Source organism: Perna viridis, chromosome 7 (assembly GCF_037379345.1).
Source record: "Perna viridis isolate PV_CMFRI_1.1 ecotype Kerala chromosome 7, ASM3737934v1, whole genome shotgun sequence".
Classification (NCBI taxonomy): Eukaryota; Metazoa; Mollusca; class Bivalvia; order Mytilida; family Mytilidae; genus Perna; species Perna viridis.
In genome coordinates, this window is record NC_142451.1 from 2469080 (window position 1) to 2495297 (window position 26218).

Here is a 26218-nt window from a genome sequence, read left to right on the forward strand (position 1 = left end):
AAATCAGTTTCAGGGGCTACAAATCCTACAACAGGCAACATTTTGAAAATTGTGGCAAAAGTCTGGTGCGAACAATATTACTCTCACCGATGTGAGTCAACAGATTTTCACCAAAAGTGAACATCCGATAGTGCCTATCATGCTGAAGACTTATCTTTTGTCAGAATTGGGTTAAACCTAAAGTTTTTGGATGTATATGCAAACATCTGCTGTATGACCCCTATGTTCTATTCTTAGTAACAGCAGCCATGTTTTTTCACCAATCAAAAAATACAAATGGTCATTTTGTTCAAGATACCCTGAAATAAATATCCCAACTTTCATTGAATTCTGTATAGTAGTTCCTGAGGAGATTTTTTAAACGTCCAAAAGGGCAACAACTCCAACATGGGTCAACAGATTTTCACCAAAATTTGACCAGATTGATCCATCATGCTGAATACTTTTACTGATGTCAGAATTTGGTTAAACCTAATAGTTTTAGAGATATTTGCAAAAATCTGCTGTCTGACCCATATGTTCTATTTTTAGTAACAGCTGCCATGTTTTTAAACAGATCAAAAATCCAAACAATCTTTTTGTGCAGGATAATCTAAGAAATAATCATATTAAGTTTCATCCAAGTCCGTTCAGTAGTTTAATGGAGATGTTTAAAGAAATTGTTAAAGATGACGACGATGGACCCCAAGTGAAGGCATTAGCTCACAGGTGAGCTAATAAGGAAGCCAACTCTGTAAATGATAGAACAATAGAAACTATTGGAATTTCAGTTTGAGTTTAGTGATTTTCTAAATGATAAATTTTTGGGAAAAGGTTTGGAATAGCAGTAGGTATCTATAGATTGAACTGTTTCATAATTTGGACTGCTGAATGAAATTTTATTACAATCTAGAATAGTGTGTAATGACCTAGTGACTGGTTAAGAGTTGATGACTTCATTGTTTTCAGAAATTGAAATGAGATTTGTATTCCAGAAATAGTCCATCAAAATCTTTTCAGTGGTTTCGGAGAAACTTTGTAATGAAAAGTTAGCTACTAAAATTTATGTTCCATAACAAAACAATTTTGTACAAACAGTGACCGAGTACAGAAAAACATTTTTCTTTCAATATCATATATACATTTTTGTGGCTGTCTTAAAGCCTGTTAAAGGTTTCTTTTAAATCTTCAAATCTTTATTCAGCAAATTAACAATGTTTTAACAGTATGGTTTATTTCAAGAGTTAAGTAATCTTTAGTATTCCTGTTCACCCTCCTCCTCTTCACCTTCAACTGAATCAACTCCAACTTCCTCATAATCTTTCTCCAAAGCAGCTAAATCTTCTCTGGCTTCTGAGAATTCCCCTTCCTCCATACCCTCTCCTACATACCAATGGACAAAGGCACGTTTAGCATACATCAAATCAAATTTATGATCTAGGCGAGCCCAGGCTTCAGCAATGGCCGTCGTGTTGCTTAACATGCAAACAGCTCTTTGAACTTTAGCTAGATCACCTCCAGGAACTACAGTTGGTGGTTGGTAGTTTATTCCGACCTTAAATCCTGTTGGACACCAATCTACAAACTGAATGGTTCTCTTGGTTTTAATGGTAGCAATGGCAGCATTGACATCCTTTGGTACAACATCACCTCTGTATAGCATACAGCAAGCCATGTATTTACCATGACGTGGGTCGCATTTAACCATCTGATTAGCTGGTTCAAAGCAAGCATTTGTAATTTCAGCAACTGACAGTTGCTCATGGTAGGCTTTTTCAGCAGATATAACTGGCGCATAGGTTACCAAGGGGAAATGGATACGAGGGTATGGTACCAAGTTAGTTTGGAACTCAGTCAAGTCAACATTTAGGGCACCATCAAATCTGAGTGATGCTGTGATGGAGCTGACAATCTGACCAATCAGACGATTCAGGTTGGTGTAGGTTGGCCTCTCAATGTCAAGGTTACGGCGACAAATATCATAGATGGCCTCGTTATCAACCATAAAGGCACAGTCAGAGTGCTCAAGTGTGGTGTGAGTAGTCAAGATGGAATTGTATGGTTCAACAACTGCAGTAGATACCTTAAACAAATTAAAATGAAATCTTCATTGTCATTCTGCAGTTGGCTTGGTAGTCAACAGTTTATGCAGCAGTCTTTGTTACAATCAGACAGGAGGCCTTTCATGTATGTCAAAAACCCACCAAATTCACTTTTATTTCTAACTCAGTAATGGTTACATACTGCAAAATCTGTCTTTGTCATTTGGTTTTGAACTTTTAAGATAAAAATATATAGAATATGTATAAAATCAGCACTTTCCAAGAGTTAACATTCTTTGATTGTTTGGTATGGTTGATTTTAGAGGGAGATTGATCTATGGTTTTCTCAAAAGTACAGATCTGAATACAGAAAGGATTATTGTTAATCAAAAGTATAGTATATGTAGACTTAATAAGGTGGGTTTTCTATACAATGAATCACCTCTACATTAGGCAGTGTCTGAATTTTGTATGGACTATTACTTAAATATTGGTTGCCGATAAGTATAGTTCTTCACAATCCCTGAAGAAAAATTAGTAGACAAACTTAATTTAAAGGGCCATTGGCAACTGGACCTCTTCTAATATTAAACCCTGAATTTGACACTTAGGTGATTCACAAGTTAAAAACCAACCAAATTCACTTTTATTTCTAAATCAGAAAGTGAAGACCACAAAATTGGTTTTAGTTAGTCATTCTGTTTTTGAAATTTCGAAATAAAAATAGAATGTGTATGAAATTGGCAACTGGAAAGGGTTATTGTTCTTGATTTTGTACAACGATTTGTTTGATTTTAGTTTGAGATGAATGCATTTGTCCCTAAAAAATACAGATCTAATTACATAAAGGACTACGTTTACATAAAAATATAGCATGTGTAGACTGAAAAAGTGTTATGGACAGGTTCAAAATAATATATGTTTCCTGTTTCATACCAGAAAAAAATAGGTAGGGTAAATTTTTTTTTTTGCTTTATTATTATTTTTTTTAACGTGAAGAAATGTATGTTCCATGTACTTGAAGTTCTTATTTAATGCACTTAAAACATGTTTCTGAAAAGTTAAATAAAGATCTTGTATTGTCTTTTGATATGTTTCCTCTTCTTTGAAAACTTTTGTCATATATAAACTACTATTAATCGGTTTAATATACTAAACTCGGGTTTTTTATGCCATTTTCACCCGTCCGCTGTGCATGCATGAAGTGGTAAAAAACATTGATTTATTATATGTAGCCATTCTACAAAATAGACATGCAGTTGGATTTCAATTTTAAAACGACAAACAGCATCTGTTAACTTATCAAACCCATAAAAACAAACTTAAGTAGCTTTTACACAAAGTACACTCCAAAGAAATGTGGACAGCCGACAGCTAGTGGATTGCCAACTGTGGAAGTGTGAATTTTCTGCCGCCAGCCATCATGATTTGAAAAGCATTTACAGCGGTAGGTGTGGCAGCCTTAGGCAAACACTTAATTTGAACATGTTAAATATTGAAAATAATGAAAATAAGTTCACCAATTAACATGTTTGGCTTCACTTCAAAAGTTGAATTTGTCGTGGTCTCAGATCCTGGCATGTTTAGACTGCATTTGATTGTTAATTCGGACATTTTTCCATGTCACATTTCAAATGGTTGTTCTAATGTATGTCTTCTCTCTACTAATATTATTTCTTTAACTGATTGCATGCGATCACACTTATGAAAATGCACAGCCAGCAGCCTGGTGTGCTGCTCACCGGAGGCCGTTATGTTGTTGTTACTCTGGGTCCCGGCTGATTATCTATTCCCTATTTGTGGAGCTCGGGATGCAGCCATATTTTATCCTGTTTTTGCAGAGTTACTCCTGTAAGAGCAGGTATAATTTCGAAGTCTCTCTAATCGATGTTCGGATTCAGGTGCAGAAAAAAGAGGTAACTTGAATGAAAAAGGAATCCCCAGCAGACAAACACAACAGTGTTTCTAAAATTTACAGGGTGTTTCATTTTGTTGGTAGGTTACATAAGGATGATTTTCATTTGTATCCCGGGTAAAGAAAATTTATGGCTGGGTCAGTAGAACGAGAAATTCCCTTTTGACTTTCGAGATTTTCTAAAGTTGATATCGGATGGAAAACCTTACATGTTCCTAATAGACACCTGCTCAAAAGGGAGATAAATGTTGGTCCGCAAGTCAGAAATAGACGTCTACATGAGACAGTCGGGAACCAGCTTTGGGAATTATAACGGTCGGTCCAAAACTTTTTTTTTTCCTGACGAAATTCATAAAATAAATGTTAGGGTCGGGAAATCACCATCCCAAAATTAGGTAGGGTCGGGAAACCAGAAACACACATATTATTTTGTTTGGCCTAACAAAAATACTGAAATTAATCATAGTTTGTAATGAACAAGTACAACACAATCTTTAAACACTGCTTTGCAATTCTGAATTTCATTGACAGTTAAAAAAATTATTCCATTTATTAAAAGCAGATTATCCTTCAAAATAACGATTAAATGTCAATGAAAATGCTGATTTTAAGCCTACAATTTTTAAATGTTAGGGGCTCAGGCATATCTTTTGAATCAACCAAAACCTTATCTTGTGGTCTGAAACTACTAGTAATTCAAATTACATTATTACCCATAAAACATGAGTATGTTTGTTTTTCCAGCTATTTACTAAATGACTTGGGCCACAACCCCAACTCAAACCAAATCAACAACACCCTTCTCTTCAAGGCAGTTAGGGTTGGGTTGCCCTAAACTTGCAAATTATGGCTTAAGAACCTTTCCTCAGGGGTGATTTTATGAGATCATTAAAGCAGAAATGAACAAAATAGGAGTAAAAAATTCATTCTGAGAATATTGCAAAACGATACAGTCCCCTACTGGCTGTTTATATCACTGACCCAAATACTCAGGGCGTTTAGATGAAAAATGCAGCAAAAATAGATTTCTAGAAATTCAAGTGTCATTACTGACAAAAATTATCTCAGCGGAACAAAACATAAACTTAACTTGTAACAAATCAGGGAAGACTCATACAAAAAATCAGCTGAAAATCTGCAAGCGTCTAGAAAAAGTGTGAAAACTTAAATTTCATTCAACTCTAAATTCAGGATTTGAAATAGTGGAATTTTACTTGAAGAAAAAAATATTCATGTCTGCTTCCTGGTGTGATGGGGAAAGGTGGGAACTATGTGAAACTAACGATTGACACATTAAATTTTAATATATTTGTAAAAAATGCTGGTAAAGGTGCATTAGACTTTTTTTTACCACTGTACCTGAGGAGCTGGATAGATGGCAAATTCAAGCTTAGATTTCTTTCCATAATCAACAGACAACCTCTCCATCAACAGAGATGCAAATCCAGATCCAGTACCACCACCAAAACTGTGGAAGATCAGGAAACCTTGTAGGCCAGTACATTGATCAGCCTACAAATTAAGATAGGAAATTAATCACACATAAAATGGTACCATGGTACTTAAGATTTGAAACATTTCATTTTGCATTGTCTCAAGGACTGAACATCTCTAGCATATTCACACTTCTATGAAAAAAAAAAATAAATAAATAAAAAAAAATTTCAATTCTTTTTAAGAACAGTGTGAAAAATAAGAATAACTCCAGGGGGTATACCTAAGGTAAGGGACACAACTATTACAAATCACTGGGACTTTTGTATTCAGCATTTTACATCAAAGTTACTTGGATTCATTTCTTTCTGTTTCAAATAAAGCTTGACAGGCTTCGGTTAAATTGAATATAATACAAACTTATCACTGACGTCAAGACTTATGTCACTTACCCTAGGTCTACCTCAATATACATACACCAGCATGCCCACTGGTTTTGCAAATGGGGGGTACATGTACCCCCTGACCTTTGAATTTGGGGGTACAGAGGTTTTATTGAGGGTACAAATGATCATGAAATCAATGTCATGTGAGAAGGACAATGAAGAGCAGATGACTATAATAATTGCGCATGTTTTGTCATTTTGTATTTCTTTTTAGCATATGTTCACAGTTGAACAGAATAACATATACATTTTAATACTTTATTTTGTTCAACTTCAAATTTAAGTTCAGCATCACACAGCATTTTTCTTGCTAATATATGATCATCAGTCTCCATATGACATGTCAGTGCAGAGCGTTGACAGTTGTTGGTCCAACATACAAATTTATTAGTTTGCAACAGTTTTCTGACTGAAGAGGCACTTACATACTGCAGTACATTTTTTCATTATCAAAAGTAAGCCAGTTAAATTCATTCAACTATTTATGTTGGAAATTTTTTTTTTTATCCTTTTGTTTTTTTGTTAACTAGTTTGTTCACAGAATTGTTAGCATCACAACTAGTCTGATTTTGTTTTGTCCTCATTTTGATTGTGCTGTGAATCGGGTTGTCCCTCATTAAGCCTTTTAACCCATGCAAGGCGCATGATGCATCACCAGGCTATGGCTGCAAGATGCCTCAAGGCATCATGAAACAAATAAAATTAAAATTTTTTTAAAAGAAGTTTTCATACATACTTCACTTCATTGTTCCATACTAATTGTTAAAAACTTATTTGTTATATATCAAATTTTCATTTCATGAATTGAGTTTGAAAAAAATAAACATTTGAGCCAAGTATGAGTGGTATTAATTCTTTCTTTTTGTGGTTACTGTGAGCCGCCATATTTACATCTCGCCAGACATGTGCTTGCAACGTGACGCCAAAAGATTTTTTCTTAAAATTACCCGATAGCTTTTGGAACACATATGGTACTGATTTCGTTTTTGCTATCCAATTTTAACTGGAAAAAATAACGCATGAAAAAAGGCTTTATGCTGGTACTTTCTGACGAGTTGGTAGTCGAGCTTTCGCTTCGTCTAGCATCGGAAATAGCTGTCTGAGAGCTTTCCCATGACTTAGTAGTAGGTCAGTTTGCCATATCAGGTAAATTCTATTTTTGTCTGACAAATTAAAACTATTTGGGTTAAAAAGGTGGTCTGTAGTAAATAATTGCGTTAACATGTAGTATTATCGTCTGTGGACAGTTCCAAAAATGGAGTTGTCAGACGATGATTTTGAGTTCAAAGGATTTTAGCAAAATGAAATCAATGCTGCAGTGCAGCATTATAATGACTGACTAGAGCAAACAGGGATCGGAAATAATGATAATTTAATAGATTCTGATGATGATAATGATTATGACCCCCTAGTTGATGAGAGAGGTGACAATCTTCAAGACAATCAAGTTGTAAATGATGATGGGTGGCAATAGCTTCCAATATCGTGAGAGGAGATTGGCCTAACAAAAGTACTGGGTGCAGATAAAAATCCATCAGACTTATTCTCCGTGCTATTTTCTGATGACACTTTACAATTTATCTTGCAAGAAACTGACAAGTTTGCCTAAAAACAAATCAATGAAAACCCTGATGAAAATAAATCTCCATGGTTGAGATGAAAGCATTTCTTGGTTTGTGTTTCTTAATGGGAATAAATGTTAAGCCAGATATTAAATCTTACTGGTCCACAGACATATAAATTGAAACCCCCTTTTTTGGAAAACCATGAAAAGAGATAGGTTTATGCAAATATTAAGGTACCCACACTTCTCAGATAGTAATCTGGCTCCTCAGCCTGGAGATGCAAATTTCTCTGTATTATATCAAGTCAATGCTATCATGAGCAAATTTGTAGACAAGATGGTCGATCAGTATGTACCCAAGAGACAAATTTCTGTCAATGAAGTAATGGTTCCTTTAAAGGCAGGTTATCTTTCAAGCAATACATGCCAGCAAAATCTACAAAATGGGGAATCAAAATGTGGGCTATAGCAGAAGCTGACACTGGATATATTTCATTCTGCAAAATATACAGTGGTAGGACTGATGGGACACCCAATGGTCTTGCTTAGAAGGAGCTGGAGTCCTTGGGCAGGGATACCATGTTTATATGGATAATTTTTTTTCACAACACCTGCATTACTAAATGATCTGTTTGAAAATCATAACGCTGGCACCTATGGTACAGTCAGGTCAAATCGTAGGTAGCTGCCCAGGACCATTATGAGAAAGAACCCTGAAGGAATAACCAATCTTGGGGACATGCAGTTCAGGCAGAAAAGGACCATCAATGCAACAGTATGGAAAGACAAAAAAAAATATGTGAGTGTTCTTTCTACCATACATGACAGCAGTACTGGAACAGTACAAAGAAATGTACAACAGCCCAATGGCAAATTCCAACAGCAGGACATACCATGCCCTCAAATGGTTGTAGACTATACTAAGTATATGGGTGGTGTTGATTGGGTGCTGATCAGTATATTCAGTATTAGTTTTTCCAGCACAAGACCCTGAAATGGCCAAAGAGGATTTTTTTTACTACGCTTGAAATTCTTAAATTTAATGCCTTTAGGCTCTTCTTGTGCTCCCCAAATCATCAACCTGGACCAAATAGGAGAACATTGACCTTTTTCTAAAGCTGTGACAGAAGGATTGATTGGTGGATACATAGGTGGGTCAGTACAAATGGGACATCCATCACTTGTACCAGTGGAAGCTCATCTTTCACAGACACATCTACCAGGAACTTTCCAAACAAAAAGCTGGTGCCATGTGTGTCATATGAGAGTGCAGTCCAACCAAGACAAAAGGAAACTGACCAAGTATGGCTGCTTAGAATGTGGAAAACATTTATGTCTCCCTGATTGTTTTACCATCTTCCATACCAGGAAATCCTACTAACATTCCATTCATCTTTATTCATGTTGACTTTGTTGTTTGAAACCTTATTTGAACTTTTCAATTTGGAATTTTGGAGTTTAACGTTCGTTTAACCCTTAGGCTGCTACACGCGGCATATGTCGTTTCTCGGACCCATTTGTTTATCGTAGTTTCTAAGCAACAAAGGGAATTCCCTTACCGAAAATTACGTATGATAATTGTTACAGAGGTTTTGATTGGTTGAAATCTGAAGTATATTCGTACTTCTCGGATGTTTGATAACGATGATGAGGAATTCGATGGATTAGAACCTGAAGATTATGTATTTGCCAATATAAACGCGTTTGCAACTTTGCCTTTAAGTGAATTTTCGTCAAATACAGACAGGGATTTTCCAGTTGACATTGAAAATGGATGGGTCCGAGAAGACAGCGATGTTGTCAATGTGCCGTTCACCGGGCAACCTGGTCTAAAGAAAGATGTTGGGCCGATCGGAAGACCATTAGACTATCTAAAACTATTCATTAATGACGATTTTATTCGTGATCTTGTTACGGAAACAAACAGATTCGCCAATACGAACTCCGAGGATGAAACATTGAAGGAAAATAGTTGTATGAAAAAATGGAAGCCAGTGACATTGGACGAGATGAAAATCTTTCTTTCCCTTATTATTGCTATGAGTCTTGTGGAGAAAAATGACATTCAACAATACTGGTCAACATGTGATGTAGTGGACACACCATTTTTTCGAAAATACATGAGTAGGGACAGATTTTTGTTGATTTTGAGTAATCTACACCTGAATGATAATGACAGACAGGTGCCCCGAGGGCAGGTTGGTTTTGATCCCTTATTCAAAATTAGACCATTTGTGAACCTTTTATCAGAGACATTCACAGATGTATATTACCCACAGAAAAATCTCAGTCTTGATGAAGCTACATATCCATGGAAGGGAAATCTTAGATTCAAGGTATATAATCGTGCAAAACCTACAAATTTTGGTATCAAACTTTATCAGGTATGTGAGGCCGAAAGCGGTTACTGTCTTGGGTTCGATATATATACTGGTAGTGCATCAATATGTGAACAAGCTGATCTTATTCTTGGTGACAATGAATGTACACTACAACAAAGACAGTTGTTGGCTTGCTTAGTAGATGTGGCGTTTTAGATGCCGGCCATCATGTTTACATGGACAATTATTATGTATCACATGAACTTTTTGTCGAACTTGACCTTTTGAACACTTATGCTTGTGGTACTCTCAGGAAAAATCGTGTGGGTCTGCCTGATGCTGTTAGGTCAAAACAATGCATAAAACTGAAGAGGGGAGACATGATTTTTCGTAGAAATGAAAAGCTTCTATGCATAAAATATGACAAACAAGATGTTCATATGCTATCGACAATTCATCAGGCTACTGTCAGTGTTTTAGATAAAACAGACAGACGTACCCAGGAACCTATTGTCAAACCAACATGTGTTGTTGATTATTGCTCTTTGATGGGTGGAGTAGATCTTTCAGATCAAATCAATCAGTATTATTCTTGTCTCAGGAAAACCAGTAAATGGTACAAGAAACTGTTCTTCTACCTCTTGAATTTGTGCGTCATAAATGCTTTCATACTGTACAAAAAGTTGGGCAATGGAACCAAAAAAGAACACAATGCATTTAGAACATCTATTGTAAATTCTATAATAGAAGAAGCTACAACTGCTCCTAGACCACAGACTGAAAAGGGAAGAAAAGTTCTATGTGAAAAGCCTTCCCGTCTTACTGATCGCCATTTTGCATCTTACATTCCTGCAAAGGCTGGTGCTAAATGTGCTCGTCCACTTAGAGACTGTGTTGCTTGTAACTATAAAAATCGCAATGGATCACACAAACGACAACAAACCTCATACATGTGTTTAGAATGCAATGTTGCTTTATGCATGCCAAGATGTTTCAAATTATATCACACCTTACATAACTATAGGGCTGTTTTATTACCGGAAAATGAACAATCCGATCATGATTCCGAATGAACTGTGTTGCTTTGCTTGCTTACCATATCTTTAAAGTAACTTACCTGTGACTTAGTAGCATTTGAATCTTTTGATTGAAGCATTTTATCATTATGAAAATTTTATCTGAAGTTTCAAAATAGTTCTAACTATGAATTTACTATTTTCGAGTTAACGAGCTTTTTACTCACCTTTAACAAGTTTTTTGCTTACCTGGGACTTACCTGTAACTGTTCAAAGTATTTTTTTCTTACTGTGAAACTGTTTTATGAAGTTTTATGTTTACTAATGTTGTGTTGTTGCAGAGTTTATTTTGATTGTTAGCATTAAATTATAAAAAACTAAATTTTCACCTTTATTTGCACCTGTACAGGTAAAAGTTGGCCAATGACACAAAACAATAACAGAAATGGAAACTAGAGAATCTAACAATACATATACATATAACTTTTATTGGTGTATGATTAAAAATATTGAAGTTATGCTTGATGAAACTTAGTATGCATTCCAGATCAAAATTGTCATTTTTTATTCAGCAGTACATAATAAAACAATAGAATTTATATTGGCAGTTGAAGGGTTAATTAACTTTTGAACTATAAAGAGTGGATTGTGCATCTTAAGATGACAGATGTTATCAGGCAATTGCAAGAAAAAACTACAAAATACAAGCTCAATTTTAGCAGGCAAATAAATTTATGTATTTATTTTTCATATGTTTGTTACCAAAAATATTTTATTGAATGACTATTCAAAGCTATCAACTCCAGAAAAAAGTCCCATACCAAAACCTGAATATAGAATATCACGTTTTAGAGAGAATTGAAAACAATCACACATTCTGCATAAAAAGAATTTACTCAACTTGTCCTTATTGCACAGAGTAATAAATCCAGATAAATCTACGATGTTTTAGTTTGATTCGCTCAATATAGAACAATAAAATTAATCAAGGCAACGCATGATTTAGAAAACCATATGTGGTTGTTTGTCAAAATTCAGTTGAGTTACCTTTCTTTGATTCAAGTTTACATTACCACAAAATGGCGTCACTTACCTTGCCGGGTTTCTTTCGATATTTCTTCAGATGAAGTAAAAACTTTTTTTTTTACATCATGTAAACCTTCGGGAAGCTCATTTTGTAAATGAACATGACAATATTAGGGTGAAAAACAAAGGCCAGAAAACAATAGTACTTGATTAAACACATGTCAACATTTCCCCCTCGCTTAGACTTTAAACTCAAGTCTCTAATACTGATATTCCGTAAAAGTTTGACATTCCTGTTGGTTGTAATAGCAATGGACTGGGTAATGAAATCAACCCTTAGTGGCGACAACACACGAATAAGATGGACTCTTTTTACCAGTCTTGAAGACCTAGACTATGCAGATGACTTAGCCCTACTGTCACATCTAGAAAAACATATGCAAAGTAAAACATCAAAACTGCAAAGTAATGCGGAAAAAATTGGACTGAAAATCAATATCAAGAAAACTGAAGTTATGTCCTTAAATACCAAACAACCAGCACAAATACAGATAGATGGAAATAAGCTGAGTAACACAACATCATTCTCATACCTTGGAAGCATAGTTACATCAGATGGTGGTGCTTTTCAACCTCCAGAGCATATGGAAAACAAATGACGTAAGTAGAAAGACAAAAATAAAAATCTGCGACAGCTGCGTTCTGCCTGTACTACTCTATGGGGCAGAATGCTGGAGAATGACAGAGAAGATATATGCAGACTTTTGAGTTTCCACAATGGATGCCTCAGAAAGATCATGAGGATTTTCTGGCCAAATAAGATTACCAACGTAGAATTACATGAAAAAACAAATACAGATGATATGAGAACTAATTATTTGTAAAGCGAAGATGGAAATGGATTGGGCATGTGCTACAAAAACCAGCCAACAACATCACTAAGGTAGCACTTAGATGGACACCAGAAGGGAAGAGGAAACCTGGTCGACCAAAAAACACCTGGCGAAGAACTGTGGAAAAGGAAATGAGAGATCACAGCCTAACTTGGGGAGAACTGCAGAAAACTGCTCAAGACAGAAAAATGGAGAAGTCTAGTCCTTGCCCTATGTGCCCCAAGGCATAGCAAGGACTAGAGAGAGAGAGTTGGTTGTCTGATATAAATTCATAATTTTTTAGTAAGCTCCTAATCAATGGCAAATTTTATTACTCGTTCAAAGTTGAGAAACGTGTTGAAGCAAGCACATGTCAAAAGTAAGTCCGGCCAGGAAACCGCTCGTGCTAATATTTAGTATGGCTTTAGGAACGTGCAGTCAAATAAAATTCAGTACTGGAAGTCATTTAAAGATCTCTGCATATTTTGTTTACTTTATACAAGTACGTTGTAAACTTTTCATTTAAAGCATGCTGTATATTATTTTAAACGACTTCTGTGATTAGTCGAAGATACCTAAAGAAGCCAATGAAACTACCTGATATACTGAGACTTTATTATTTAAAACAACTTCCGCGATTGGACTTGGATATTAAAAGTAGCCAATCAAATCACCCAATAAATTCAGACATATTTTACTTTCACTTAAGATGTAAATAAAAATATTTTTGGATAGCGATGTATTTTGACTATGAAAAACGGCATGGAAAACCTGAAATTCAAACACTGGAAACCCATTAAAATAAAAATAGGGCATTATTATTGTACGTGAAATACGTACTGCAGCACTTGAATGGGCATGCTCATACACTCATAGTATTTTGGCAATATTTTCGGAACAGGTAAAAAAAAAAAAAAAAAAATTTGTTGTGTTGTCTCCCTTTTGAAAGACATTACACTTATAAGTATTACAGATCAAGAAGTATCAATAGCTCCCTCTTGCCTCTGAAGTAAAAAATAAAATAATACCACCTACATTGCCCATTTCTCCCTCGAAAAAGAAATTATACCAATACATTCAAAGCTATTCAAACATAAACAAGAGCAGTGCTCCAGGTCCTCTGCCTCGCAACAGAAGTAACATGTCATGGAATATTGCAAAATGCAAAATTATGTTTTGTTAAGTCCATGTGACCTTGACCTTTAATCTACTGACCTCAAATTCAAAAGGTGTCTTCCTTATCCTATAAGCCTTCAACTTTCCAAGTCTGGTGAAATTCTATGAAGGCGTTCAAAAGTATGCTCAGGAAATCTATTTTTTGCCCCCCAAAATTATATCTTGTTAAGTCCATAGTCCATGTGATTTTGACCTTTGACCTTAAAATTGTGTATCCCTTACCTCACAAGCCTTCAAAAGTTGCGCGCCAGAAACCAATTTCAGGCAGACAAACAGCTAAATTCTATACACCCCCACTTCTGCGAAAGGCAGAGGGCAATAAAAGTATCACTGTGAAAACAAAATACCATAGGACAGATAGAAGAAAATTTTCAAAATATGAATATCTCTTAATCAATTTTGTATACACAGATTTCATACCAGTTTCCTAATTCTGTCCAACACTAAGTCAACAATCTCCTTCCCAATGGTGTAGTGACCTCTGGCATAATTGTTAGCAGCATCTTCTTTACCTGTGATCAGTTGCTCAGGGTGGAAAAGTTGACGGTAGGTACCGGTTCTGACCTCATCTGCAATGAAGACATGTATAATATTTAGTGGTGATCAGTTGCATAAGAGAAATGCGACATGATTTCTTCCAATTTAAAACAATGACATTTCAAAACTGCCGATGTAATAAACAACTTTATTTTTTTAATTTATATTTAATTCATACTTTATATTTACTTCTCTTTTGGTAAAAAGTCATAAAAATTGATGGTGGGACAGCTTCATAAAAAGTTCTTTTGAAAATTGCAATTTTGCATAGAAAGCAATGGGAAAAATAGAAATTGACTCGTACTTTTTGAAGATACCTTGCGTAATAGAAAAGAAGTAAAGCCTTTATTTCTTTTTACACCTAACTTACCAACTACAGTTGGTTCCAAATCAACAAACACAGCTCTTGGCACATGTTTCCCAGCACCAGTTTCACTGAAGAATGTGTTGAAAGAGTCGTCACCACCACCAATGGTTTTATCACTTGGCATCTGACCATCAGGCTGGATACCATGTTCTAGACAGTACAACTCCCAGCATGCATTACCAATCTGAACACCGGCTTGACCAACATGGATGGAAATACACTCCCTCTACAAAGATGCTTGCATTTTATTTACAGAGGAAATAATACTTTTCCATACAAGCATGTTAGCCAAAAAAAAAAAGAAAAGAAAAAAAAAAAGAAAATAAGGAAAAAAAGAAAAGAAAAAAAAGAAAATAAGAAAAGAACGACAAGACAGACCAAAAAAACCTTCAGAGCTGTATATTTGCTGGAGCTCACATGGGAGGATAAATCACTCATAGCAGTCTTTCCAAAGGTTCGTCACACCTTCAGATATCACCGATAAAAATGTAACAGGACTGGTAACGCCAGACCACAAGTCTGGAAAATTTCTAATATTAGTTAGTCTTGATTCAGGGAAAAATGGATGGTAAAACAGGGTTTGGTCCTTAAAATAGTATGGCACCACAACCCCCCCCCCCAAAAAAAAACGAACTTTTGGAAAGACCACAATAGCCATAAACCATTTAGATCAATGGTCTAAGTGTAAAATTAGTCGTAAGTTATGACATCATAGTAACTCAAATTATTGTGACGTCACAACTTACGACTAATTTTACTCCTACAATTTTTTGTGAAAAGGGCCACTGATTATTTAAAATAATAGCTCCAGACTTTCAACAACTAACTTTTTTGGACAAAATTATATATATAAAAAAGAAAGAGAAAAAAAAACAAAAGGAAAGGTTAAAATTCTGTTCCACCATACTACAACAGCACCAAGTCAGAAAATACCTTTCAAGACAACCTTTAGCAAACTGAGATCAGATGCCAAAAGTATTCAGTCACTTGTAAATTTCCCATTACTTTCTATGTAAAATAGTACTTTTTAAAAAAAAGTTTGAACTTTTGAAGTTCGATTGGGTTCTACAGTATAGTTCTCTGAAGTGTCACACAAGTGTAAAAAAATTAGTTGAAAATAGTGTAAAATTGTAATGTCATCAGTATTCATCCATTTTCAGAATTTCAAGCAGAAAATCTTTTTCCAAAATAAACTATGATTTCAAAAATTTTTCCTAAAATTTGTGAACAAGAGGCTCCCGGGAGCCTGAATGGCTCGCCTGGTTGAAATTTGCCTTTCAAGGGCAATAAATTAAACAAGAAGTTGTCCAACAATTTTGACTCAAGAAAACTTTGATAGGACTTATCATAAGGATCATTTCAGTAAATGCAGTCTACGCGAAACTTTTTTTTTACTGGTCATTCGGACCTGTAAAGCTTAGTTTTATTGGACCGCATGAAATTTTTCTGGTCCAAAAAGACCTACATTCATTTAACAAATAAGAAATTGGTCATTTCATGGTTACTGAATATTCTCCTTTCATAGTGTTTTAGGTTTTGTTTAAGCTTTTGTGGTGATTAGTAAAAAATTGAAAAGATATATTCCAATATGTGGGTTTTATTTTTAAGCCTTTGACATGTACATTTTTTGTACTAGTAGTGTCTGTGATGTCCGATCATGAGATGAAGTTCCACAGAAAGTTTTAAGCTGAACTGTTCTAGTCTATATGTAATGATTCATGGGGATGAGAGAGGCATATATTCCAGTCTTTTAGCAAAATAAATTTTCACTTGATTGTTTTATCTAAAATAACTTTGAAATGTGCTGAAATATTTTTTGTTGAACGTCCGAACACGTTTTTCCTCATACTGTTTCTGCTTGTCAGTCAATTTTCTTTTAATCTTAACTGCTTTGCTGAGTACTGCACCTTCCGTATACCTTAAAAGGGACATTTTTCAACAGTTTTGTACATGACTGGCCATTTGTATTTTTCAGGGGAAACAACTCGATGACGGATGTACAATAAAACTCGAAAACGATGTCAGACTTTTGGTCTCATAAGAAGGCGTCTAACAAATTTTATGCCTGAAGAGTTTTGTAGTCCTAAAAATAAGGATCATTTCAGCTATTGAAAGAATTTGGCTAAACCTGAACGTTTTGGAGATATATGCGAAAAACTACCGTCTGACCCCTATGTTCTATTTTTAGTAACGGCAGCCATGTTTTTTGACGGATCAAAAATCCCCACTTCAGTTCTATGCAGGATACCCCAAGGAACATACATACCAAGTTTAGTTCCTATTGGTCCAGTAGTGTCAGAGAAGAAGAGTTGAAAAATTGTTAACGACGACGACAACGGACGCCAAGTGATGGCAATAGCTGACAAGGCCTTTGGCCAGGTGAGCTAAAAATGGCAAAAATCTTTGAAAAAGAACAATAACTCCAACATGGCTTAACGGATTAAAACGAAAATTTGACCAGAGATAGATCTCGTCATGCTGAACACTTTTACCAATTTCAGAACCCTATTTTCTATTTTTAGTAACTGTGGCCATGTTTTTCGACATATCAAATATCCCCACACCAGTTCTATGCAGGATACCCCAAGGAACAATCACACCACGTTTGTTTTCAATTGGTCAAGTAGTTTCAGAGAAGAAATTTGTATAATTGTTAACAACGATGACAGACGCCAAGTGATGGAAATAGCTCATATGGCCTTTGGCCAGGTGAGCTAAAAATCATGAAAACTAATTGAGAAACAGAACAATTTGCATAGAACAAAGGATAAATTGACAAGTGATCAAATACTTTTGGCACGCCTATTTACTTAACTTGTACTGTAGCTCATTTTGGAAGGCAAAACATTTTGATATTGCTCTGACGCCCAACAGCTGATTTGCCAGACACGCTAGGGCTGTGGGACATTAAGAGCTTGTCCCATATCAAAAACATCTGATTTTGTGCATCAATGATGTGGATGCTTTTAGACTAGAATTAACTGCTTTTAAGGCTTTTGCAAACTGAAAACTTGATACGTTATGAATGTTTTTACTTTGTACTATAAACAATATCATGTATATGCTTTTCTGCAGTAATTTGTGTTTTGGGAAAGGAAATAAAAAAAAAACAAAAACAAAAACAAAAAAACAAAAAAAAACAGCAAAATATCACAAAAGTTGTGGTCGGAGTTTTAACATGTTACCATTTGACTGGAAATGTAGTGTCCTTAGTTAAATTTTTATCGGTAACCAGTTCTAACAACACAGAAATTGTTCATAACCGATGTCAGTCTCTTATTTAGAATTGTTTATTAATTTCCGCATCCGGTATTTTGTAAAATGTGGAATTTTATTTCTGGGGTTAAAAAACTCCAAGAAATCAACACCACAGCCACCAGAAAGACATACCAAAAAGAATATTAATAATAAAAATAAATCAGTTGAAAACCTGTCTTTAGCACCTGCTAAGCCTATTGTCAATAATGATGATAAGGAAGGGAAGAGGTGAAGTCTGAAGAATTGGCTACTGAGAGTGAAGGAAGGGGGACAGGGAGGAGAGAATTAGGCGGCAGGAGAGAATCAGGTGAAAAAGAGAGAGAGTCAGATAGAAGAAGAGATAGAGGTAAGAGAATCAGGAATAAAGGGTAGAAGTGAGTGAGAAGCTAGGATGATAGCTATTATTGGTCAACAATGATCTTTATTTTCATAAACCACATATTTGGTACAGACACACATAACATGTGTTGTGAAATACGTTTTCATATATATTAATTATCCTGAAGTATTTTGGGAAGACAAAAATATACTTAGGGATAATGGTTTAGCATTGTCTTACCATTTAAGTTATTAATTATTATCATTTTAACAGAAGTCTGTCGCTGTTTTGACGTCTACATTTTCCGCTCATCAGGAATCAAAGGAATACCAGGATCAAATATATTCAGTTAATAGAATTAGAAATTGAATTATCATACATTGAAGTTTCATTCTTGACCTCAGAATCAATATTTTCAAAATGCACTACAGGATGTAACTCACCAATCAAATAGTTTTTCTTAATTTTGATAGGAGTATTCTCAAGATTTACAATGCGAACTGGTACAGTTTTCTGATAAGGGTCTACTAAACATCTAGCAACCAACAAATTCATGTCATCTTCAAATAGAGGCTCAATACTACAATATCTAGTATCCAAAACTTCGGAGTTAACACTACGACCTGGTAGAATAACTTCACTGTTAGGAGGAATAGTCACCATTTCCTTTAAAAGTACACGTGCAACTTCATCAGCTCGACGAGTGACATCACAATTAACCCATTCTCCTTCAACCTGCAAACCTCTCCTTGTATTTATGGTGATATCCTTGTCATCAATAACGTCACAACCAAGTAGTATATCGTCCCCTATTGGTGCAACATAAAATGACCAATCAAATTGTAGAGAACCAATTTGTACTGAAACATCAGCAACACCTGAAGTACTCATTTTCCTTCCAGCCTCTGCTACAACCAGGTTCTCCGAGCCTGATAAAGACATGGACGATTTACCTCAGGAATTCGATAATAAGCAGACTTGCTCTTAACAGTCACCTCTGCCACTGTATCGACAACAGCATTAACCATTGCACCATTAATGACAACAGGAACCTTCAATGTAACTGCTCTAACTCTATCTATAACAATATCTGCATCACCCAGTTCACCATCAAAATCAACAAATTTACAAGGATTTTCATCAGCTAATTCCGCCCCGTGCAGGTCCGGGTGTTAAAAGAATAGGCCTGCAGCAGCTGGGATGTGTGCCCCAGGTGGTGGAATGGGGTATCCCTGGCGTGTTACATGCTGGGGTTGTCAGGCTGTAATACGGAAAACCTGACCGCAAACCATAGTGGTGCACCGTGTTGGGAAAGATGCCACGTTCCTCGCATGTTAAAGAACCCTGCTGTGGTATTCGATAGGAGTAGGAACCTTTGCGCTCCGCCACAGGAGGCTAAATTGCCCGACCTTACCCATCCCCCTTTTTCCAGTGGCAATCGTAATTTGTCGACCCTATTATCCTTGAGACCCATCCTTTTTTTTTCATTTCATGTTCATCGTCTGAATATAGCTGAAATATTGCTGCTCGGACGTTAAACCCCAACAAACAAACAAACAAACAAACATCAGCTAATTCCAAAACCCCGGAAGGCTTTGAATTACTACTCATTCACTAGAACACTAGAGAATGTTTCCTCCTCAGTAGGAACAGTGGGAGTATCAACAACAGTTTCAACACTAGATGGAAAACCAACCTTTGAACAATTATCCAAGCCATGTGTCAAAGGTCCATTTCCATCAAAAGTTACCTGGGCTGTCTTGGCCGTCAGCCTTAGCCCCAACTAGTTTAGACTTATCATCAGCACTCACATTCTTGCCTTTGCATTTACCATAATTTTCTTTGATCCTGTTTCTCTTATCATCATTACTCTGTCTTGGGTTACCTCTTTTCTCCTTGTTTTGAGGACAAAATCTGCTTGTATGACCCTTTTCATTGCATTTATAACAAGTAATTGCAGCATATTGTGCCCTTTTTTCCTCACGACTTTCTGTATTACCTCTGTTAGCACCATTTTGTTGCAATGTAGCAGCTAATTTACTTATTTCACCCGTTAAATTGCTTATCTGATTCTTTACCTCTTTGAATTTGTCTTCTGTGACAAATTGCTTACTGTTACCAACCGTTCTAATTTCATCAGTCATCTTCCTCTATTTGCCTTATACTCAATTGGTGTTTGTTTCCATTTCTACAACACTCATGCCAGGTTATGAGTTGCAAGGTTTCATCAATTGTCTTTGGTTGTTTTGTTCTTACCTCATATGATAGGTTCTGATCTATCAACCCTCTTAAAATGTGCTCAATAGTAAGTGTGGTCACTAAATGAGGTGGACTTAGTTCTGGATATGCATTATTCACCATCTCCTCTACTCTGGTTGCATACTCAATCATGGTTTCTTTAATGTTCTTTTTTTATCTGATTTAACTGTTCCTGATAGTGCTCAGGTAACAGAAATTCACTATATCTCTGGTCCAGTGCAGTATAAAGGTTTCTGATATTACCTTTTACAGGTAAAGGCAATTTGGTCACAAATATCAAAGCTTCATCTTTTAAGCTACACATAAGATGTTCTAATTGCTTGTCATTGTCCCAATTGAACTTTTTTATTCCAATCTCAAAGATAGCCCAAAAACTCGGGAAAATCACTTTTACCATTAAAATATGGCAGTCTGAACTTAGGTTCCTCTGAATGACTAACACTACCTGAATCCTGTGAGGATGAAGGCTTAGTTCCTATGGTTTCGTAACTGCTAATACAGCTACTATGGTTACCCATACCTGTCTGAATGTAACCCCTAGTATCATAAAACTCATTTCCGTGACCATAATCTACCCTCTGTGCACCAGCGTTTCTCTGTAATGCTGAGTTACTATTCTCAGTGGCACTCCAATTACCTGCCCTTGACACATTTCTCAACTCTAATGTCAGACGTTGTATCTCTGAATCTTTGTTTTTCATCTCATATTCTAGTTTGACATTTTCATTCTTTACCTGGTCAAGATCTTTTTTCATGTCGTACTGCAACCTGATTTTCTCAGTTTTTACCTTCTCAATGTCTTGTTTCAAATGCCAATTTTGCACATTTGCATCATTCAAGAGCTTTTCATAATTTGACACGTCTTTTGTAACCTTCAACAAACTCTGCATAGTGTCAAAAAGTTCTCTTTTAGTCTCTGCTACATCGTGCTCAGCATGTTCTAGACTATCTTCTGTCTGAGCTAGTTGATTACTTACATCTGATAACTGCTGTTTGAGCTTCATATTCTCTTGTCTAACATCACTAGACTCTGTATTTACCTCAGAACTGGTTATATTTAATGCACCTTCACTTAAACATCTCTCATGAAGTGATCCACTACTGTGACTACTTACCAACTGTGATATCTCAGCTTGAGAAATATTGTCAAAGTTTGCCATCTCATATACTATATTTTCCCCCTTTTTTGAAAACTGAGATCTAGTAACAACACCAGTACGAGAACTAGAATGAGCCACAGGACTATCCGCCATAATTATTGAACTATTTTACTGTTCAATTTCTACAACTAATTCTCTTAAAAAAAAAACTATAGTAGAATTCTCTACCCAAAGGTATTCAAAACTATTCAGTTTCCGAATACAAAAAAGTCAAATTTACTCTCAACTAAACGAATTCACGTTCCAGTTAAGAGGTATTTCATCAAACAATTCAGTCCTTCAGCAATGAAAAAAACCATGCAGCAACTACTATTTTACAAAAATCGTCAAATATAGCTACACAAACTGATGAGAACTGGGTATGTACACCGCTGCCACCAATATTGTAAAACTAGGAAACCGAGCGGAAATCTATGAAATAATCAGAAACTGATGGGCGTAGAGGCTGCATGTAACACGTATAAAAATGAATAGTTTATTATGCAGGAATATAATTTTGACAATCCAAAAACAATATACAAATTCCGTTACCAAGTCAAAGAACCTGCATGATGTCAGTAATTTAGACAAAAATATAAATATAACACTAAATAATTATCAGTGATAATAATAAAATATCAAATCTAGGCCAGGGTTGGGCTAACAAAAACAGCACCTTCAAGTAAAAGCGTTACGGAATTCACCATCTAAAAACACTTGAAATACAGGAAGATGTGTATAAAAAGAGCTATAAAGCTTACCGTTGACTATATGAATATCCACAAGTCCAAACGTGGCAAATAAACAGGTCAAGGGAACGACACAGCCTATCCCTGGGACAGTCGAATTTCGAATTCCCAACTTTGTTTTCAGTAGAAACACCAACGTCAGATTGTTGACGACAACGCATGAAATTTCCCGCAATACACTAATTTCGCGGAATAAAAGACGTTCACAACCCTGACGCGACTGACAAATATGCAGAACGAATAAAACATAACTATATACAACAATATTCTATAACAACACTAATTTACTCAAAACACGGAATTTAAACCCGCATCTAGGCTAAAAACCACTAATTCCACTTCCCATAGGCTTCTATGCTAATTTCACAATATTCAATGGCTTCTCTGGACTTTACCTTAACTTTAACCTGCAGATGACTATATATCAGCATGATTCTACATATGTCAGCTCACAATCCTCAGAATGGCATGTGGGGTTAGCAGACTTGCAGTGCAGTACTGGTCACCGGAAGTGAAGGGTCTATAAATAGCATGGGAAATCCCAGTGTTTTCACAAGATAGGGGTATATTTAAAAATCATTATGGAGATTAGGCTTCACATCACAAGAAGCAAAATGCACCTATAAAATGTACAGAAATGTTTTTCCTTTCAGAAACTCTTTAAATTTTTAAAATAAGATGAGAACTTTTTTCACAGCACTAAGAGGAACAGGGGTAATTTCTGCGTAGGACTATTTTTGTGTACGTTCCAAATGCTCATTGGTTGAATTGGTGGTCTGTAACCTAAATAGTCACTTTTTGTCTTAGAAAAAATAAATAACTATACAGGTATCTTCCTACACACATACTGAATGCATTTGCAAAGTTTCAGTGAAATGTGACTAGCACTTTTTTAAATATTTGATTTTTAAATATAGGGTAACCAAGTTGTGCGAGCAAAAAAGTGAAAATATTCTACCATACTGAAATGCATTAAATATTTGCAAAGAACTTTTTCTGACTTTTCAAATAAAAAATATCAATCACAACTTGTTTTTTAACAATATTAATGAAGAAATAGTTTTAAAAGTAATCATTTTCTGAGAAATTGGTCTATTTTTAAAAATTTATTTCTGACATGCCTCCCCCTTTTTCTTGATCACATGTCAAAAATCCTAAATCTTTAAATTTTCACAAAAGGTGATATATTTGGCATTAAATTTGTAAATACAGTGTTTTCACATTAAAACATGACCAGTAAATGGCACCTAAAGCAAAAAAAGTGCTCAATAATGGATTTTCCATGTTGCCATAGGGGAATGCTTATATGGCCTTAACCGCAGTAATGAAAGTGAGTTTTTCCTCATTTCTAACCTAATTTTTGCTCAAATCTACACAAAACTTGATTTCAAGTGCTTATTACTAACATATTTAGGTAAATATAGCCCTCAAAGTTTAATATTTGATATTTTTACTAAATTTTCTACACTTTTTACAAGATAGGACATAAAAATCAGCCAAAAAGACCAATTTTCCATAATTTGGACCTATAACTTAAAAAAATGCATATTTTGAAGGATTTTTGTAGTGTATTCCTCTCATGGCAAAGTTAACAAGATCTTCAAGTAGTTTAAAGCTATTTCAAGAAACTTTTCATTTTGCCATGGCTTCATTTTAAGGCTAAAAACCACTAATTCCACTTCCCATAGGCTTCTATGCTAATTTCACAATATTCAATGGCTTCTCTGGACTTTACCTTAACTTTAACCTGCAGATGACTATATATCAGCATGATTCTACATATGTCAGCTCACAATCCTCAGAATGGCATGTGGGGTTAGCAGACTTGCAGTGCAGTACTGGTCACCGGAAGTGAAGGGTCTATAAATAGCATGGGAAATCCCAGTGTTTTCACAAGATAGGGGTATATTTAAAAATCATTATGGAGATTAGGCTTCACATCACAAGAAGCAAAATGCACCTATAAAATGTACAGAAATGTTTTTCCTTTCAGAAACTCTTTAAATTTTTAAAATAAGATGAGAACTTTTTTCACAGCACTAAGAGGAACAGGGGTAATTTCTGCGTAGGACTATTTTTGTGTACGTTCCAAATGCTCATTGGTTGAATTGGTGGTCTGTAACCTCTAACCCCAGTCCTGGTATAAAAATTAATGTACACCAAAAGAACGATAACTCTACTTTGGCGGAAAATGTAGACGTCAAAATAGCGACAGACTTCTGTTAAAATGATAATAACTTAAATGGTAAGACAATGCTAAACCATTATCCTTAAGTATATTTTTGTCTTCCCAAAATACTTCAGGATAATTAATATATATGAAAACGTATTTCACAACACATATATAAAATACATGCTATACAAAACTATTTACAGACAAGTTAGAAACATTACAGTATTGATCAAGTTAGTCAGACATGTCAGAGTGTGATAGTGATTTAGAAAAGGATTCTGTTTTGGCAAGACTGTTTGAATATTCTAGAGATTAAATTGTTCAAAAATTAGTCTCTGGGATATTCAAACAGTCCACTGTCTTATGTATTCAAGTTTTGAAATTATATGAACTGGTTGTATAATTTTAATTCATTGAAAGAGATATATTATCCAAAGCACATTTTAGTGTTCCCACGATGCATATAAATAGGGAGGTTATGTAGTGAATGAGTGTGTGACAACAAATCACACCATACAGTGAAAAAAAAAATATCAAGGAACTGGGCTTTTTTTCTGTTCTGCATCTTGATGTTGCATGAGGGTCTTCAACAATGAACAAATGGTTCATACCCTCAAACAAGTATTTTTACGTACCAAACTTTTGTCTGAAAAAATCTGGGCTACCAACTTTTTTCTGGGCCAATTGATTGTATACTTTAGTTGCCGAGGTGGCTACTGCAGTACTGGCCTCAAAAGTTACTCTTTACCCCTGAAGTCAAATATTGTGTAAAATTAAACAAATTTCATACAGAGTGAACAACATGTCATTCAATATGACATGCTTTAAAGCTCTATTGAGCACAGTTGCAGTAAAACAGTTATAATTGTGAACAAAATATTATGCAACAGTCAACACATAGTTTTATAGGCTGCATCAGTATTAAAAAATATGAAGAAACTATAGTAAATTAGAAATGATTAAATGATATTTATATGTAAACCTCCATCTGATATAAAATTATTTCCAAAATTTTATGCTCATCGAGTCCAAATATTGAATATTTATTTAAAAATACCATGGAAAAAAAGAGCTTTATTGACAGTGTAGGGAACGAAAAGAATTTTTCAATTATCTTAAAAAAGAAATAGTTATGATGATTTAAAGTTGATACCCATGTCACTCAATAGATCTTTTGCCAACCAAAACCAAATTACATGCCAGTGATGACATCACCAAGAACTCTTCTACCTAGACGTTGCGTATATTGTTATTTGTTAACATAGCATAATACAGAAAAAAATCATAAATGGAGAGAATACAAAGTACGCACAATCAAGTATGAAAAAGTAATATTAAGTAAACAGTAAATGTTCTTACCATTTTCTTTTCCTTCCGTAGATTTGTACAGTAGTGTGACGTTCACTGGACAAATTCGAACTAACTGACGCACAAACGTTAACATGCGTTTATATACGCCTACGTCATGAAGATACACGCGCCACCAAGGTACAGAAAAATGCCAAGCATTATAATTGAGATAATTAATTAGTCGGTCAATGACATCGCATCGAGATACTTGTACATGGTTTTGTCGTACACCTGATATGATAGTTTCTCAAAATAAATTCGTCTGCTAGAGTTACG

At 35.2% G+C, this 26218-nt stretch overlaps 1 protein-coding gene across 1 annotated transcript; it reads right to left on the reverse strand.

Moving 5' to 3' along the window:
- Nucleotides 1-1153: 1153 nt before the first annotated feature.
- LOC148610950 (tubulin alpha chain, testis-specific) lies at nt 1154-26111 on the reverse strand. Its single transcript, XM_088590895.1, has 5 exons — nt 25952-26111; nt 14699-14921; nt 14212-14360; nt 5296-5448; nt 1154-2062 (listed from the first exon to the last, which is right to left on the reverse strand). Exons 1-5 carry the CDS (start codon nt 25952-25954, stop codon nt 1235-1237), a joined length of 1356 nt encoding a protein of 451 aa, XP_088447021.1. The 5' UTR covers nt 25955-26111; the 3' UTR covers nt 1154-1234.
- Between the last annotated feature and the right edge of the window lie 107 nt (nt 26112-26218).

Bases quoted from the DNA above. Each gene is read 5' to 3' on its own strand.
- LOC148610950 (XM_088590895.1), bottom strand. The intron at 14,361-14,698 runs GTAAGTTAGGTG...TCTTCATTGCAG, and splicing joins TTTGGAACCAACTGTAGTTG to ATGAGGTCAGAACCGGTACC. The intron at 2,063-5,295 runs GTACAGTGGTAA...AATTTGTTTAAG, and splicing joins CCATCTATCCAGCTCCTCAG to GTATCTACTGCAGTTGTTGA.